The sequence below is a fragment of the Arvicola amphibius genome, chromosome 12 (assembly GCF_903992535.2).
Source record: "Arvicola amphibius chromosome 12, mArvAmp1.2, whole genome shotgun sequence".
Lineage (NCBI taxonomy): Eukaryota > Metazoa > Chordata > Mammalia > Rodentia > Cricetidae > Arvicola > Arvicola amphibius.
This window is the reverse complement of record NC_052058.2, coordinates 120237995-120255931: the sequence shown is the minus strand read 5'-3', so window position 1 is coordinate 120255931 and position 17937 is coordinate 120237995. Positions and strand designations below refer to the sequence as shown.

The following is a 17937-nucleotide window of genomic DNA, read 5'->3' as shown; positions in this document are numbered from 1 at the left end:
ATGCGCACCACCACTAGGGAGGTCAAGCTTGCCAGTACTTACTATGGCTCATCTGGTGGTTTCTGTGCTTTCAGAAAGTGTCACCCCACACTCCAGTGACAGGGAAGCCACCATCAAAGTGCCTCAGTTCCATATAGCCAGGCGAATGTGATACAATGAAAGTCCAAGACTGTCTCACATTGTCAGGGGTTTGCATTACTACTTGTACGCTTATCTTTTTCTAAGAGACTGTGATACTACATGTTGCTAAAAGTACCCTTCCCCTGTATCTGATTTACTTTATTAGATTTATTCTATGTATTTTTGCCTGCATGTTGAGTTCACAGCATCAGGATATCTGCAGGAGCAACACGTTCCCTTTTACCACGGAGCCATCTCTCCTTTTCTTCACATTTTCTCTTTATTATAACCAGAACTTAAACAGGTTCTTGTTTTTGAGATGGTCTTATTATGTTGGCCTGACTGGCTTGGAACTGGCCAAGTGGATCATTCTGGACTTGAACCCTCAGACATTCCGTGCCTCTTTTCCTAAGTCCTAGGATTAAAGGTGTGTGTCACCACACAGACCCTTTCTGATTTCCCAGAGGTTGGAAACTGTGTGGGGTTATTAGGAACAGGAAATGGAGCCATATGGAATATTAAAGGTGAGACTCTGAGATGAACCATCATGTACTTCACACTGGGGAGTACTTCATACTGGGGGTACCTCATGGTTCCCAGAGGATAGAAAACTGCTCTTACTGTTACATAACAGAAACAATGTAGATCTAGGCCGACAGCGGAAACAATGATAGATGGAGAGAGACCAGCCAATGGGGACAGCAGCTAGCACTGTAATAAATGCATCCGTAGGCCTGATGGAGGAGAACAAAGTCAAAGACTGTGAGTCATCTCCAGGGTAAACACATCCCAGCCCTGGCTGGTCTACAACAGTGGTTCTCAACCTGAGGCAAAACTCTAGTTCCAAAAATCTTTACATCACAATTCGTAACAGTAGCAAAATTACAGCTATGAAGTAGCAACCAAAATAATTTTATTGTTGGGGTCACCACGGCATGAGGAACTGTATTAAAGGGATACAGCATTAGAACAGTTGAGAACCACTGGGCTAGACTACGTAGACCAGGCTGGCCTTCAACTTACTCCGCTCTTCTTGTCAGTGCCATTCAGATGCCATCACACCCGGATCACAGACGATCCCATCGAAAACAGACCACAGGACTGATGATTTAGAGAACACAGTTTCATCGTCAAAGATACAGCTCCAGGGTACTCTAAGAGTTGGCTTAGCCATCCATCATCAGAGGGCAAAATTAGAGTAAACCCCACGGAAGTTAGTATCGTGCGAACGTCAATCTCTGCTCCCCAGTTATCTGCTACTTCTAAGCCCATCACTGTTGCTAACTAGACCCACGTACTGCCTCTCAGCACAACCTTGTAAACCTTGCACAGTGCCCATCTGTCCTGCAGCCCGAACCACAGCTGTTCACCGGGATGAAGCATTTGCCTCACAGGAGGTGAGGAGCCCCTGGACACACTCGGAAGCCGAAGCTGCACACACATAAAATCAGAAGTTAGCATCTGTGCGTGAGAGAGAACATGTCATTTTCCTGTGAATTTCATTTTCATGACCCTTAAAGTTCTATTGTATTTATACTATAGCCTCATTATACACCCATCTCTATGGATGGGCATCTAGACCGATCCTGTTTCTTCGCTATTGTGTAAACATGGGTGTGTCAGTATCTCTGCGGTAGGTACAGAGTCCCAGGATGTATACCCAGAAGCGGCTGGGTCATGGCGTAGTTCAGTTTTCAGTAATTTCAGAAACCACCACTGAGGCTGCACAGTGAGATTCTGTCTCAACATCCAATCCAATCCAATCCAATCCAATCCAATAAAAACCAAACACAACAACAAAACCCCAGGCTGATTTCATTGGAGTTGCAGCCATCTGCATCCCCCAGCAGTCAAGAAAGGCTCCCTTTCTTCACAGCCCCAGCAGATTTGTTGTCAGTTGATAGCAGCTATTCTGAACAGAGTGAGATATTAGCTAAGGAGGCTAAACACTTTAAAAGAATTTGACTGTATGTCTTCTTCAGAGAATTCTCAGCTCAGCTCCTTATTCCATGTTTTCTTGTTTACAGTCAAGGTTTTTCCTTTCTTTTTTTTTTTTTTTTTCACTAAGCAATGACTCACAGGGAACAGGCTGCAGCACCTCAGGCATTTTTTTTCTGTTCTCACAAAGTCTATTTATTTAGGTGGAATAGGCTGCTGCTTCAGTTGAACCCAGTAACCCTTCTCTTTGGCTCCCCCTTTCTGACTATTTTCCTTCATCCTTTTCAGGAAGATATTCCATTTTTTTTTTTTTTTTTTGCTGTTGTTGAGACAGGGTCTTTATTGCCCTACCTGTCCTGGAACTCATTATGCAGACCAGGCTGGCCTTAAACTCGAGAGTTCTGCCTGCCTCTGCCTCCTGAGTGCTGAGATTAAAGGCATGCGCCATCACACCTGGCTCTGGATTATGGCATTTCAACTTCATAGAATACCACACTGCCAATGAAGGTATGTACTTTAGAGTAGAAAACAATATACACACAGATGTGGTTTGCTTTTTATAAAACAAAGGATTATGTGACTAGTCCTATATGTGTCACACACCGGCAAATACATCCTGCCAAGTGCCAGAAAGGAAACAGTCATAGTTCGGAGACCACATGGTCTCTCCCACAATTACTCAATCGTATAGTGGAACAACAAACCACAACCAGGATATATACAAATGAACGTGGCTATGCTGCATACAACTTTATTTCAAAAATTCAAGCAGGCATGGTGGTGCATGCCTTTAGTCCCAGCACTTGGGGGGCAGCAGCAGGTAAATCTCTGTGAGTTTAGGACCAGCCTGGTAAGCCCCAGTTCTTCCAAGGTTACATAGTAAGACTCTGACAGAAAGAAAGAAAGAAAGAGAGAGAGAGAGAGAGAGAGAGAGAGAGAGAGAGAGAGAGAGAGAGAAAGAAAGAAAGAAAGAAAAGAGAAATCCATAGGTGGGCATGAGCATGAGCTTGCTCAATGGCTAATGGCACATGTTGCCATGCCTGATGACTTACCTGAGTTCTGTTTTGGGGACCTGCATGCTGTTAATAAAGAACCAACTCCCACACATTGTTTTTTATCTTTCACACATGTGCCTTGGCACTCATGCATGTGCACTCACACACACACACACACACACACACACACCATTTACTGTCTTCTTGTGTGCATTAGAAGCCTGCACAAAACTATGAAGAAGTCTTCGTTGGTTCTCTAATGAATGGCTGGTTCTGTCTGCATAGCTCACTACAGATGGGACACATGGGGAAAAGATAAGCTGAGCTCCTCACAAAAGAGAAAAGTTACAATACAAGGAGCAGTGAATGCTATAGAATTTCACTTATGGATTTACCTCAAAAGTTACTTTTATATGATGAAAAGATGAATTAATTATTGATAGTGGTATGAATAAGGGATAGGCTGTCAACACACATTAGACTCTTAAAAAAGAAACTCCTGTTAGGCAATAAATTCTGTGTCACGCCCCACTAGTCTAAGGCAATACGTATGTAAACATTAATGTCATACAAACGAATGTGCAAGCATACATACACATACTTTTGAGAGATAACACCATCTTGTCCTTTCCTTTCTTGCATTATAGAAATATTACTATCTAACAACGAACAGGAATATTGTTGATACAAAATCCCCAAAACTTTTCTATAGTCTGGTAACAATGTGTCTTTTGGCATTTTCTATAGAGAAGCTTTTCTCAGTCCATTGCTTTAGGGTTTCCTCCTAGGATGAAACCCATAATCATACTACAAATGTCTCTCATGAATAATGTGGTTAAGAAAGCAGTGCATATCTAGATAATTTAACGTAGAGAAGATATAACGTACAATACATTCTTTTAAAACATTTTCTTCAAGTAATCTAAGGATTATACCTCAGGTGGAAACAGAGACTACGAACTGATTTCTTGCAAAAGGATTTCACATCTAAACCGAGCCTGTAAGAGCCGTGTCTGGTGTGAGCTGCTTGGTGCTTATTGCTATCTGACATGTTGCTGAAGGCCTCCCTCTTTTGGAATACAACAGTGTCTTCCCCCAGTGTGAATCCGGTGCTGCATGTCCATTGTGCTGATGCTGGATGACTTCCCGTCCTCTCTGCATTACTCTGTGGATATGACTATGGCCTTCAGGGCCATGTGCTATGGAACAGTTTCCCATGGCATTCCTACGGCTGCTTGCGGGTGTGTGTTCGCTGATGGCATTTCAACACGGACTTCTGCAGGAATGCCTTCCCGCACTGTTGACAGATAAAAGATCTCCCTCTAGTGTGAGTCATCCGGTGTCTGGGCAAAGAGGACTTATTGTAGAAGCCCTTCCCACACTCGGGGCACACGTAGGGTTTCTCGCCGGTGTGAATTTGCTGATGTGATACCAATGCTGATTTCTGGGTGAAGGTTTTCCCACATTTTTGACAGAGAAAAGGTCTCTCCTTAGTGTGAGTTATCTGATGTCTATGCAAAGATGACCTGCCAAAGAAACCCTTCCCACATTCAGTGCAAACGTAGGGTTTCTCGCCTGTGTGAATTCTCTGGTGATCTCGGAGCTGACCCTTTGAAGCCAAGGCTTTCCCACAGTCACGGCATTTGTAAGGCTTCTCTCCAGTGTGAATTCTCTGATGTGTTCGAAGTACCGACTTCTGACTAAAGGCTTTCCCGCACTCAATGCACACATGGTGCTTTTCTCCAGTGTGAATTTTTGTGTGCAGGTTGAGGGATGACCTCCGGCTGAAGGCCTTCCCACATTGAGAACACTCATACGGTGTCTCCCCAGTGTGGATGCGGAGATGCTCTTTCAGTTGGGAGGAATTACTGAACGACTTCCCACAGTAGCTGCATTTGTAAGGTCTTTCCCCTGTGTGAATTCGGTGGTGCACTGTCAGCTGGGAGGTATGACTGAAGGATTTCCCACAGTAGCGGCATTCATGAGGTTTCTCTCCTGTGTGTGTTTGCTGATGAGACTTCAACTGCGAACGCTGAAAGAAGGCCTTTCCACACCCAGGACAGACGAAAGGCTTGTCCCTGGTGTGAGTTATCTGATGCCTCAGGAACCCTGACCTGCCATGAAAAGCTTTGCCGCACACAGTGCACACATACGGCTTCTCTCCTGTGTGAATCCGCTCGTGCTCTTCGAGTTGGTACTTGGAAGCCAAGGCTTTCCCACAGACAGAGCATTTGTGAGGTTTCTCCGCTCTGTGAATTCGACAATGCACATTCAGTGTGAATGAGTACGTGAAGGACTTCCCACAGTCGCGGCACTTGTAAGGCTTCTCCCCTGTGTGAACTCGATGATGCATCTTCAGCTGGGATACATACGTAAACGCCTTCCCACAGGCAGCGCATTTGTGAGCATGCTGGCACAGGTGGGTTCTCTGGTGCGTGCTGAGCTCCGACTTCTGACCGAACGCTTTCCCACACTCACTGCATACGTAGCGTGTTTGTCTAATGTGTATTTTCTGGTGGACAGTCAGACTTGACTTGCGCTTGAAGGCTTTCCCACAGTCAGCACATTCATACGGCTTCTCCTTCGTGTGAATCTGAGAGTGGACTTTCAGTCGGGACGTGCAACTGAACAATTTCCCACAGACAGTACATTTGTAAGGCTTCTCCCCGGTGTGAATTGTCTCGTGAGTGCTGAGGATTGACTTCTGCTTGAAGGCTTTCCCACATACAGGGCACACGTAAGGTCTTTCCCCTGTATGTATTCGATAATGCACCTTCAGTTGGGATGTATTATTGAAAGATTTCCCACAGTCGCAGCACTCGTAAGGCTTCTCTCCAGTGTGAATTCGATGATGAACCTGCAGGTTGGATGTACGACTGAATGATTTCCCACAGTCGGGGCACTCGTAAGGCTTCTCTATGTGAGTTTCTCCATGGGAGGTCAACTCTGACTTCTGGAGGAAGGCTTTTCCACACTTGTGACAGACGAAAGGCTTTTCTCCAGCGTGAGTTGCCTGATGTTCCCTGAAAGCAGACATGTCATAGAAGACCTTTCCATATTCAGGGCATTCGTCTGGTTTCTCCTGAGGATGCCCTTGTTGCTGTCTCAGTGTGTGTTTATGGGTGAGAACTTTGCGGGAATTCTGGCCTTTGTGAGGAATTGTGTGGCTAGCATTAGAAGAGTCTGGCATGAAGAGCTGACCAGAGGTAACAACATCATTAAGCTGTTTAGTGATATTGCTTTGATCTTCACCCTTTGCCTCCAGGTTAAGCCTCACACTGTTTGTGAGTCCCTGCGGGGCTCCCTTTTGTGTGGAAATGAGGCTGGACACCAAAGGAGTGGCTTCCCCAGGCTCTTTACATCCACAGCCTCTGCCTGTGCTCTGTGTCTTCTTGCTGAGGAGAGCACCAGCACTCCAAGGTGGTTTCTGGCTTTGCCGATTTCTTTTTGTAGGGTCAGGATCTTGCCACAGTCCTATGATAGAACACCACAGGGAGTGTCTTGTGACTTCACTCGCCTTACTAGTGTGAAATGCTTCAGTCTCAGAAACTCTTGGTCGAGGGGCGGAAAACTCTGATTCCACTTCTGGAAGAAGAAAAGAGATGAGAGAACAGGCATAACGAACAGGAAGCGTGAGGAACCACACAGAGCTAATAACAGTGAGGTACTTCTGACCTTGAGTAGAACAACTACATCCCTTACCATAAGCCAAACATTAGGCACAGAACCCTTGCCAGACAGGCAGCTTTCTTTATGGTGGAAACAGACTCATTTTATCCCCAAACCATCCTCTAAGGCAATTATAACTACTCTTCCTGTTTTACAGAGGAAGAAATACTAATATGAATACTTAGGTCTGTGGTAAATATGGCTTCAATTATTTGTAAGGGAAGACTCGACAAAAACAACACATTTAATTTATATAGGGTACCTACACACCCAGAGCTTGGAGGGGAAGAAGCAGCACACTTGTGCCTTTTGCCCATATTTTCATCTAGTAAGTACTCGTATAGTCATGTCCCCAGCTCTCTGTCTTACTCCATCTCGGAAAGCACTCTATCCTTGAGCTACAACCTAAGATCAGAAGGTTTTTATTTTCTAACATCAATCTACATATATAGTAGATTACTACCTTTCCTTCTTTTCCAATCGCATACTGTGATATGAGAGTAGTTAAAAGCATTTGCTGCTTTTTCAAAGAATGGAGTTTAGTTTCCAGTACCTACACCAGGCAGCTCACAAAGTCCTGTTAACTCCAGCTCCAGGGGCCCAACATCCTCTTCTGAACTCTGTGGAAACCCCCACACATGTGGCATGTGTTTACACAGATACACACACATGCACACAAAAATAAATCTAAACAAGAAAATCCTACAATACCAATCAAACACATCTAAGGGATATCTACAGAATATTCTCGGTGGAATAGTCTGTAGAATATTCCCATGGAAGTTTCTCAAAGAACAGACCACCTAGTTACAAAGCAACTCTGAACAGTACGAAAAATTTGAGACAACTTCTGGTATCTTAAAAGACCATAATGGAATAAAATAGACACCAACAATAAGAGAAACTGCACAGATACATGGACATAGAACAGTGAGTCTCAAAGAAATCAGGGAGGATATTAAATCATTTCTCTACTCTTTCGATAAAGCTAATGACAGTTTTAAGACAAAGTTGATATCTGAGATATTTGCATTAAAGAAAGAAGACAGAGTTCAACCTAATGATGCAACTAACTAAAGATCTTAGAAAATGAAGAAAAAGGCAAAATCCAAAGTAGTAGATGGAAAGAAAAAATAAAGATAAAGGCAGCAATTAATGAAATGGAAATTAACATAACAATACACAGAAGGAAGCAAATTGATAAATGAGGTTGGGGCTCAAAAGATGGCTCAGCTGTTAAGAGCACTGACTGCTCTTCCAGAGAACCCAGGTTCAGTTTCCAGCACCCACATGGCGGCTCACAACTCTTTGTAACACTAGTCCTAGGGGATTGGATGCCATCTTCTGGCCTCCGTGGGCATCACACACAGATAGTGCATATACCTATGTGTGGGCAAAACACCTACACATACATGGAAAAAACCCTCTAGTTAAACTGACACAGAGAGAAGACTCAATTAAAAATGAACAAGAGGCTATTACAACTGATTCCAAACACACACAACTGATCACTGGAGAAATCTTACATTAAAAACTTGGAAAATTTAGAATAAATGGTTAACAACTTTTAATGTAATGTATGAAAGTCTGAAACTGCTAAAGGGAGACAGATGCAGAACTCTTAGAGACACAGGCATGTGTTAGGACTTCCAGGAAAGGAAGGCAATAGTACAGGAAAAAAAATCCTGTGAATTGATAAATATGATTATATAAAATTAAAAACCTGCACAGCAAAAGGACAATCACTAGAATGACAGCCTTATATACTGGGGAAAAAAGTCTTTCTAACTTAGACTAATATACAGGCGATACGGAGAACTATAAAAGAATCAAACGCCCAAAACACCAAATTTTCCTATCAAGAAATAGTTAATATATTTAATGAATGCTTCTTAAAAGGCATACAAATGACCAATAAGTATTTGAAAAAGTATCCAGTATTCTTAGTGATCAGGGAAATGCAAATTAAAACTTCTTTCATATTCTAGCTCACCCCAGTCAGAATGACTGTTACCAAAGGAACAGGTAACAAATGCATTCAAGGAAAGATACAGCCCTGCCCACTGCTACGGGACACGGAAACCCCTGCCCATTGCTGAGGGTCACGGGAACCCCTGCCCACTGCTGCGGGACACGGAAACCCCTGCCCACTGCTGCGGGACACTGGAACCTCTGCCCACTGCTCCGGGACACGGGAACCCTTGCTCACTGCTGCGGGACACTGGAACCTCTGCCCACTGCTGCGGGACACTGGAACCTCTGCCCACTGCTCCGGGACACGGGAACCCTTGCTCACTGCTGCGGGGCACGGAAACACCTGCCCATTGCTGAGGGTCACGGGAACCCCTGCCCACTGCTGCGGGACACAGAAACCCCCGCCCACTGCTGCGGGGCACGGAAACCCCTGCCCACTGCTGCAGGACATGGAAAGTCACTAAAGAAGCTAGCAGAAGGTCCTCAAAGAACTACAAATAGAACTGCCCTATGACCCCGCTAGACGTGCACACATCCTGAAGAACTCTGCATCAACATCAGCAGACACACATGCACAGCCATAGTTATGGCTGCACTAAGAAATGGAACCGGATGTCTCTCAACAGATGAATGTATTGAGAAAATGTAGAATATATAAACAATGGGATTTTAGTTAGTCGTAAAGAAAAAAGAAATCATGGAAACTGTAGCAAAATGTATGGAACTTGAGATCATTATGTTAGAAGAATAAGTGAGACTCAGACAAATAACACATTTTTTCTTACATGTAGACTCCAGATTTTAATTTCTGTATGTGTATCTCTACATGTATCTCTACATGTATTGTATTCTGTATGTGTATCTCTACAGGTATCTTACATGTATTGTATTCTGTATGTGTATCTCTACATGTATTGTATTCTGTATGTGTATCTCTACATGTATTGTATTCTGTATGTGTATCTCTACATGTATTGTATTCTGTATGTGTATCTCTACATGTATCTATGTCTACATGTATTGTGTGTAAACAGTGAAAGTAGAAAAAGTACCGTGAAAGGAGAAGGGATCTGAAGGGAGGAAGGAGGAAGAAAGAGTAGTGGGGCATAGGTGACAGACGATTTGTGGCAAGGAAAGGAACCAGCACGAGGCCACTGGAGGAGGTCGGTGGGGAAAGGACCAGGAGAGGAAAGCACATAGTGACGGCTTTATAAGAAGATGACAATGAAACCAGCTGAAAACATATCTAATGCAAACTATCACCACCTCACTAATGTATCTTATCAATGTTGACACTGTCTGTCTGTCTGTCTATACTTCTATCACACTGGGGAATGAACCCAAGGCTCTGTGCCTGCTGGCTGGCGCTCTACCACGGGGATACACATCCCCAGCCCTAACCACGGTTAACATGAAAACAAAACATCAATTTCCTTCCTAACCAACACATTTACCCAATGCATTGCTCCACCAATGCATTTATCTGTATCACCAATCACCATTAAGTTTCCCTCATATTTTTTTGTCATTGTTTGTAGACAAAGTGTACAAATACAAATCTACGTGTAGACCTTCTGGAGAATATGGTTGTGCTCGTTAACTTAGGCAGTCTCCATGATGAGGCAGTTCGTACCCACTGCTTATCCCTGAGAACCTCATCCTCGCTCCTAGTCCATATTCACGAAGCATTGCAGCATTGGCTGTAGAGGGCTGGAGTAGGAGGCAGGCTTGGCACCCACTCCTGTGGTCCATTTCACAATGGGTTGCACCATAAGCTTAGAGAGTGAGAGCAGGAAGCAAAGTAGGGGCCACCACTAGGATGGACAATGAGGATGGGTGACAAGGGTCACCAATGACATCGACCTCCATCCAGGTCACTTACCTTGACGCCAACACTGCTGATGTGGGGACTTAGCCTCTCCCATCCAGGCCTCCTTTCTTTTCTTTTTTCTGAAGATGGCCCTGGAGCTTGGAATGGGGTACCCTGTAAGTTGGAAGAATATTTGCTCAGTGTATGGCTTTTAGGCTTTAGAAGTCACTGGCTGACTGGAAAAGTCAACATTCTGTAGTGGGCACAGAATAATTAACTTAGCATGTTTAAAAGTAATGAATTATCAGGACAAACCATAGGGGGAAATACTTTCAATGAGGCCCATCCTGGATCCCCAGGTAGCTGTGCTCACCCACTGCCAAGAGGTGGCTGTAGATCTCCAACATCATGTCCTGGTACAGGTGTCGCTGGGCAGAGTCCAGGCGCCTCCATTCCTCCCAGCTGAAGTTCACAGTCACATCCTCAAAGGACACCAATCTCTGTAACAGCAAAGTGCGATTCATTTTGAGTTAGTTATCACATTACACATAACAATGTGGCTCAGTGATCCTTTACTGGGATGTATCATTAGTCTTTCCAGAAAATAGCTATTTCATATTATATGAATTATATATATATATATATATATATATATATATATATATATATAATTTGAATATTTCAGAAGTCAAAAAAGTTAGTAAAAATAATCTTCCATCTCTTGTACATGCATATTTCTCTTCCCCAAAGCAGCCAGAAATGAGTTGTCATGAATACTTTAAAGAGGACTAAGCAGCCTGACACTTAGAGTTCACAGAGCGGTGAACTGCCAAGGGAAGTTGAGAACCAGACAAAGAAGAAACACTCAGAGGCTGAAGACTTTGCACAGAATCAACTGTGCTGCTTGCTTCATTTTAGCTTTGAGAATCCTCATTAATTCAGAAACTCACATGTCAGAATATCTCCAACATCATTACATGTAAACAGTCCATCCATGAACCAGAAGACACTCATGGATACTGAATGAGACTTTAGTCTGTCTCTTTACCAACCGCTTTCTCCCAGGCCCCACCACTGCTAGAGAAGTAAACAGCTGAATTTTGATTTGTGGCTAGGCATCATCAGACACTCATGGTCTCCAAGACTGACCTGCCATGCATCCACACCAAACAAACTCCTTCAAGACATTCACAAAATGACAGTGGCTATGAAATGGGACAAGAAGATAAGGATTGGGGACTCTGGAACTGGGATGCAGATTTGAGGGCTACATCTAAATCTAAGCACCGAAAGGCAGGACAGTGAGCGACATGAAAGACCGGGAGGTGCAGGGCCATTGGCTGGAGCAGCAAGTCTGTATCGGACTGGGGGCCAGGACCTGCTACTTTCATGTCTGTCCTCTAGTTTCATGGAACTGGACTCCAGGCAGCTGCTGCTTACCTTGTTTGACCCATCTTGCTCCTGCGGGTTCAGTCTCTGGAGCTTCTGGGACAAATTCATGTCAGCAGGCATGTTTCTCTCCTTGGCCTCTTTGCTGGCAGATCTGATTTTCTCAGGAACTGGAAGCTGCGTGAGTGTCTCGAGGCCCACGGGAGGCAGCTGAGCAGAGAGGGCAGCTGTGGTGGGGCAGAAAATCCCATAGCCTGGAGGATGATGTGCTCTGACTTAGGTGTAAAGTGACAGCAGAAAGCCCCAGGGAGGGAATGACCTCGTGTCCCCAGCCAACATTTGCCACACATGGGTCTCTGAGGGCCCAAGACAGTCGCAGTGCAGACATGCTAACAGACAAAGCTCAGAAAAGCCTTCCTGACCAGGTACTGACCAGGGTGATGACCCTGGGGAGATGGCGCTGTGCGTAAGAGAGCTTGTGGCATCAGCACGAGGACCTGAGTTCAAATCCACAGCAACTTGAAGAAGGCAGGCTTGTCCACAAATGTCTGTAACTCCAGCACTGTGTGGGACCAAAAGAGGAGTGTCTCTGGGTTCCCTGGCTATCAGCCTAGCTCCAGGTTCAGAGAGAGACCCAGCCTCAAGGGAATAAGGCCAGAAGTGATGGAGCAGCGCACACAATAGCTTACTCTGGCCTCAGAGCATGTGTACTGACAGACATATGTACCTATACCCACATCCACGTACAAACATTGCACACAATCACACACACACCAAAATCTCAAACAACTCCCATCCCCTGAAGTAAACACCCAACACCATAGTTAGGACTGAAGTTAAGGAACACTTCACTAAAGTTCCCAGTGTTTAACTGTGAGAGGAGGAGGTAGTGACCTTGTTCTTTCTGAAGTGAAAATGCAGGTGTGAACTGTGAGCACTGGGGACCTGAACTCATCTGAAGCTCAGCCCACTCTCGGCACCTGCTTATAAATACACACAAAAACGAGCAAGCTGACAGGCTGCTCCTTCTGGCCTTTGTCAAGCTGTTCAAGCAGGCTGCCCCAACGCCCAGCATTTTTGAGACATGATCTCACTATGTAGCTCTTGCTAGCTTGGGGCTTTCTATGTAGAAGAGGCTGACCTTGAACTCACAGAGTTCCACCTGCCTCTGCTCCAAACTCTCACAGAATTCTTTTAACCATTTCTTAAGCATTAGTATAACCATTTTCCCCCAGACACAATAAATAAGGCTATATGCTGTTCTATTATGCACCCCAAAAGACAGAATGGGGATCAGTCTCATCTCTTCCCTACACCAAACTACACACAGTCCCCATTATCTCAGGCAGTTCCTTGTGTGCTCAGCGCCCAGAAACCTATCTGCTTCATCCTGCCTTCTGAGAGCAGAGATGGGATGCAGTGTGGGGGGTAATGGTCGCTCCTGGTTCTTTCTGCATTTCTAGACATTTTTGTGGACATCTACTGACCAACATCCCATTCTCTTCCCTTGAATTCAGAGGCCCAATCCCTTCTCTGACTTGGAAACCCTCCACATAAACAGGATTCTGTCCACAATGTCTTCATGGTGAACAGGAGGTACTCAGTGACATCCTGGACTTTCAGTGACCTCCAATAAGAGGACCAGAGGACCGCCAAATTAAACATGGGCACGCACAGTTCCACAGACCATTGCTACTTTGACAGCCAAGAAATAGCCAGAGATGTCTATTTACAGGTTTCCAGAGAACCTTCAATAAACTCTGCAGCCCAAAGAACATCCCCATAAGGACTCAAATGCCAATCACGACCCTTACCGTGGCCACATGGTTCCCAGCAGAGGTCAGCACTGAACCACCTCATCTGCAAAGGATCCCAGCCCTCATGTAAAGTGGACTCAGGGAGTAGGATTTGCCTTTTAGGTTTGTTTTTGCATCTCAAGCTTCCTACAGGAGATGGTATGCCGGGAATGAAATGGTCCTGTCCTAGAAGCCCTGCTGCCTGCACAAAGGCTCCTCATCTCCCAGCTCTAAGTGTGCATGTGCATATCCCATGGCTTTCCTTTCAGGTATTCTTAGTATTAGCCCTGTTGGGAGAAGCGATAGACTGACCGAGAATGGCTGGTCTTCAAACTGAGCCCAAACCACGAATAAGTTCATTTTCCATTTTAAATCTACTTTTTCTCTTCTTGCAGGCCACACAATTCGGCGCGAAAGCAGCGCGATCGCCCCCAGACACCAGCCCCAGGCTCGCTGTGGCGGACTCCATGGCCTCCCTCATCATCCCTGCTCTCCCGACTCCCACAGGACTCCCTCCCCAGCTCAACTACAGCATCCCCTGCGGCCGCGTCAGCTGTCACTCAGCACAAACCAACACTCACCAGCAGAGTCCTCCTTGGCTCGCCCATTCACCTGGCGCCGCGCCTCAGAGAGCTCTGCACACGGACGCCAGTGCCCCGCGACTTCCGCCCACTGAAGCTCAGTATTCAGAATCCAAATTCCTGTGCTATCTTGGCAAAAATAACAGAACCGATCAACGTCAAGATTCAAGCGGATGTGTCCGCTTCAGACCACTTCCGTTTACAGTGAATCAATGTTCCCAGCCTTTCCCAGGGGAGGATGGCGCAGCGCATGCGCACCACCACTTGTGAAGGTGCATCTTGCCAATACTTGCCATGGACCGCCTCTCTTGGAAGACCACCAACCGCGGGAGAACAGGGGTGAAGGCTAGGAGAAATCAGGAATCGGCGAGGAAATGACAGACAGACACACTCAATAAGGTTGAATATGCTGCTGCAATTTTACTGAATTCATGTTTTCATTATATAGTATTCAAACAAAGAACAAACCAGAAGGTCATGTGTCATCAGTTGGCACAGTATGAAAACTTCTCTTAGTCACATTATCAGCGGCAGGTGTTAGACACAAAACATCCTTGGAAAAAGAAATCTTGTCCTTGGGAACTTAAGCTTCAGACAAGTGGGGCACTCTATGGTGCTTTTTGGACCTTGAGTCTCTAAGATTAGCACTCAATGTTTTAATTAACTTTGAGTTATGTCTCACTGTTAAAACTTCAAGGCCCTGCCGGGCGGTGGTGGCACACGCCTTTAATCCCAGCACTCGGGAGGCAGAGGCAGGCGGATCTCTGTGAGTTCGAGGCCAGCCTGGTCTACAAGAGCTAGTTCCAGGACAGGCTCTAAAAAAGCTGCAGAGAAACCCTGTCTCGAAAAACAAAACAAAACAAAAAAAAAAAAAAAAAAAAAAAAAACTTCAAGGCCCTGAGAGAATGAAGAGGCCTGAAATGTCACGATTCCACTCCAAGGCCCCGTGGGAAAGAAGAGGCCTGATATGTCACGATTTTACTTCATAATTTACTCATCTTCTCCTATCATGAGCTCTATCTGTTCTAGGGTACCCATAAGTTCCCCCAGAGAGCAAGTCAGAGTCCAATATGTCCTCAGTAGTTTGATTATTATCGGTGATGTCTTAAGACATCTCGATCTGCTGGCAAGATAAAAGAACTACACAGAATACAGAAACAAAGAACAGAAAGCTCAATACGGCGCCAGGGCCAGTGAAGGCGAGTTTGCTGATCCGGAATCATGACTGTGGCTGATTGCCAGGGAACCGCCTGGGGTTCAGCTCCTGGGAGCACAGACCCCAACCCTTCAGCGTAGTTCCACCTTAGCGGCATTTTTCTGCTACACAGGCGTGACAGCCGTGGGCTTAGCAAATACTCATCTTGGAACATCAGGTAGTTTCTGTTTCGTTAGTAGCTGTCATGGCCACTCCCACAATACAATGATATTGAGACCACCGTCACAGTACATTTGTTCCGTACAGCCAGGCAAGGCTTGTGGAATGTGGTACGATGAAAGTCCAAGGCTGTCTCACATTGCCAGGGGGTTTATTTCCTACCTGTCTGTATATATCATCTATTTCTAAGAGACTGTGACATTGCATATTATTAAAAATACCATTTTTTTGTATTTTCTTGGGACTCAAAAGTTTCTTTTTTCTTTAAATTAAAAGGAGAGAGAGAGAGAGAGGGGAGAGAGAGGGAGAACTAGGCAGGGTTGTTGAGAAATGGAAATTGAAGCCATATGGATGTGGAGTTCATGGTCATCTGTGACCACACAGTGAGTTTAAGTCTGCCTTAGTTATGTGGGGCCTTGTCTTAATCAACCAGGAAATAGAATGTAAATGTAACCTTCAGTACAGTAGGTAGAAACATTACTTGGAAAAGTAAATTCTCATCTTAGTTTTTTCTGTTAGTCATGGTTCCCGTGGGCTACATCAGAACTTATTTGTCTCTTAACTGGTTTAAACCGGCAAGGCTGCATCTGGATCACTCCACTTTTGGTTCTGCTCTGGGTTCTTTCAAGAGGTTGCACTTGAGACGGGGACTTTGCTGGATTTGGATTCAAGGACTCAGTACTGTCCTAGTAAGGGTTTCTACTGCTGTGAAGAGACACTCTATGGCCATGGCTGTTGCAGGATATTCGATCACATTGTCAACCCCGAGATTGCATTATTTACTGGAAAAAAAAAATCTGTTCCTAGTTGTAGTATGGCTCAGCCCTAGCACACACTTTATTCCAAGAGTCTTCTGTTTGAGTAGTGTCAAGTGGATTAAATAAAATCAACCATAGGTCAAGAGGAAGGGTAAGCAACCAGTTGACAGGGAGTGAACATAGGGAAAAAACGTCAGAGTAAGAGGGAGTCAGGAGGATGGATAGAGCGGTGCTCAGGAGTAGAAGGGAGGGACATTCAGTTTGAGGAGGTTGTTTGGAGATGGTGTAAGAGGAAAAAGGCCTCTGGGATGCCAGGTGAGGAAGTCAGCTGGGTGCTTTCTCTGCCTTTCTAACCTAGCAGGCTTTCACCCCAGCATCAGCTCACAACTCTTTATTTGTAAAATCAAATAATCGAGATTTTGTTAAAAACATCTCTTATAAAGAAAACATTTGATGGGGTTAGCTTACAGTTTTCGAGGTTCAGTCCATTATCATTAAGGTGTGACCCAGGCAGACAAGATACTGGAGCTGAGAGTTAATAACTATTGATTGGCAGGCAACAGGAAGTGAACTGAGGCACTTGAGGGCATGACTTTAGCATTTATGAGACCTCACAGCCCACCTCCACAGTGGCATATTTCCTCCAACAAGGCACACTCCTAATAGTGCCATTCCCCTTGGAGGTCATTGTCAAACCACCCCCTCCATGGGCATATCAGCTTCCCACCAAGATGTGATTGCCTATTAGATTTGCCTTACCAGCCTTTGCTGGAGACCTGGAGGCTCAACATGAATGTGCTCTATCGGCTGAGCGAATGAATAATGGATGGAATGAATGAATGAAATTTCATCCATCATACCATGGGACACGGGTGATATAATTCATAAGCATTAAATTGATATCAGCAGACGAAAGTTGGCACAGGAGGGAATGGAGCATGATATAGAGAATGCACGCAACTGGACAACCCAGTCCCTGCACAGAAGGCGAGATAGCACAGGTGTGCTGCTGTTGGACTCTAGCGTCCAAACACCGAGGAGGAGTCACCCCCAGAGACCACCTCTCACACCACAGCCGATGCAAAAGCATGAGGATTTTATTAATTCTGTCATGACAGGGTCCCTCAGCATTCGGGAAGCCAAGAGACCCCGACTAGCTGGTACAGGCTACTTTTAAAGAAGGCCATAGAAGCAAGGGGGATTGTGATTGGCTTATTCGAAAAGGATTTTACCAATAATTGGCTGGAGAGTTGTTGCCAGATCAGATGAGGTAAGAGGTCATTTTGACCCCGTTTCTCAGGGGACTGAATCAAAACATACGTATATGGGTAATTGTTCAGGAACTGATTACGTGCAGGTGTAGCTGTTAGGTCCTTGGTTCCCAGGGGAGGAGGGGAAGCACTATGGCACAGAGGCTGAGAGGATTCAGAATTGTCAGAAATGGCTTAAAGTCTTAAAGTCTTACACTGCTCATGAACACCAGACGTTTGTTCCTTATAGGGCAGGGGTCAGTCCGTGCAGTGGCAGAGTCA

General features: G+C 45.1%; 1 protein-coding gene across 2 annotated transcripts; it reads right to left on the bottom strand.

Moving 5' to 3' along the window:
* Window positions 1-2775: 2775 nt before the first annotated feature.
* LOC119803078 (zinc finger protein 585B-like) lies at window positions 2776-14453 on the bottom strand. 2 transcript variants are annotated; one of them, XM_038314316.1, is made up of 5 exons: window positions 14273-14453; window positions 11947-12149; window positions 10880-11006; window positions 10579-10680; window positions 2776-6638 (listed from the first exon to the last, which is right to left on the bottom strand). In XM_038314316.1, exons 2-5 carry the CDS (start codon window positions 12016-12018, stop codon window positions 4279-4281), a joined length of 2661 nt encoding a protein of 886 aa, XP_038170244.1. In that variant the 5' UTR covers window positions 12019-12149; window positions 14273-14453; the 3' UTR covers window positions 2776-4278. The 2 variants fall into 2 exon arrangements, with proteins under 2 accessions (XP_038170244.1, XP_038170245.1); XM_038314317.1 differs by having other exon boundaries at window positions 11947-12122.
* Between the last annotated feature and the right edge of the window lie 3484 nt (window positions 14454-17937).

What these genes read in the sequence shown, in the direction of transcription:
- LOC119803078 (XM_038314316.1), bottom strand. Translation starts at nt 12,018, where the DNA reads ATGCCTGCTGACATGAATTTGTCCCAGAAGCTCCAGAGACTGAACCCG. An exon ending in AGCAAGATGGGTCAAACAAG is followed by an intron (nt 11,007 to 11,946) that starts GTAAGCAGCAGC and finishes TTGCTGTTACAG; the next exon opens with AGATTGGTGTCCTTTGAGGA. An exon ending in CAGCCACCTCTTGGCAGTGG is followed by an intron (nt 10,681 to 10,879) that starts GTGAGCACAGCT and finishes TCCAACTTACAG; the next exon opens with GGTACCCCATTCCAAGCTCC.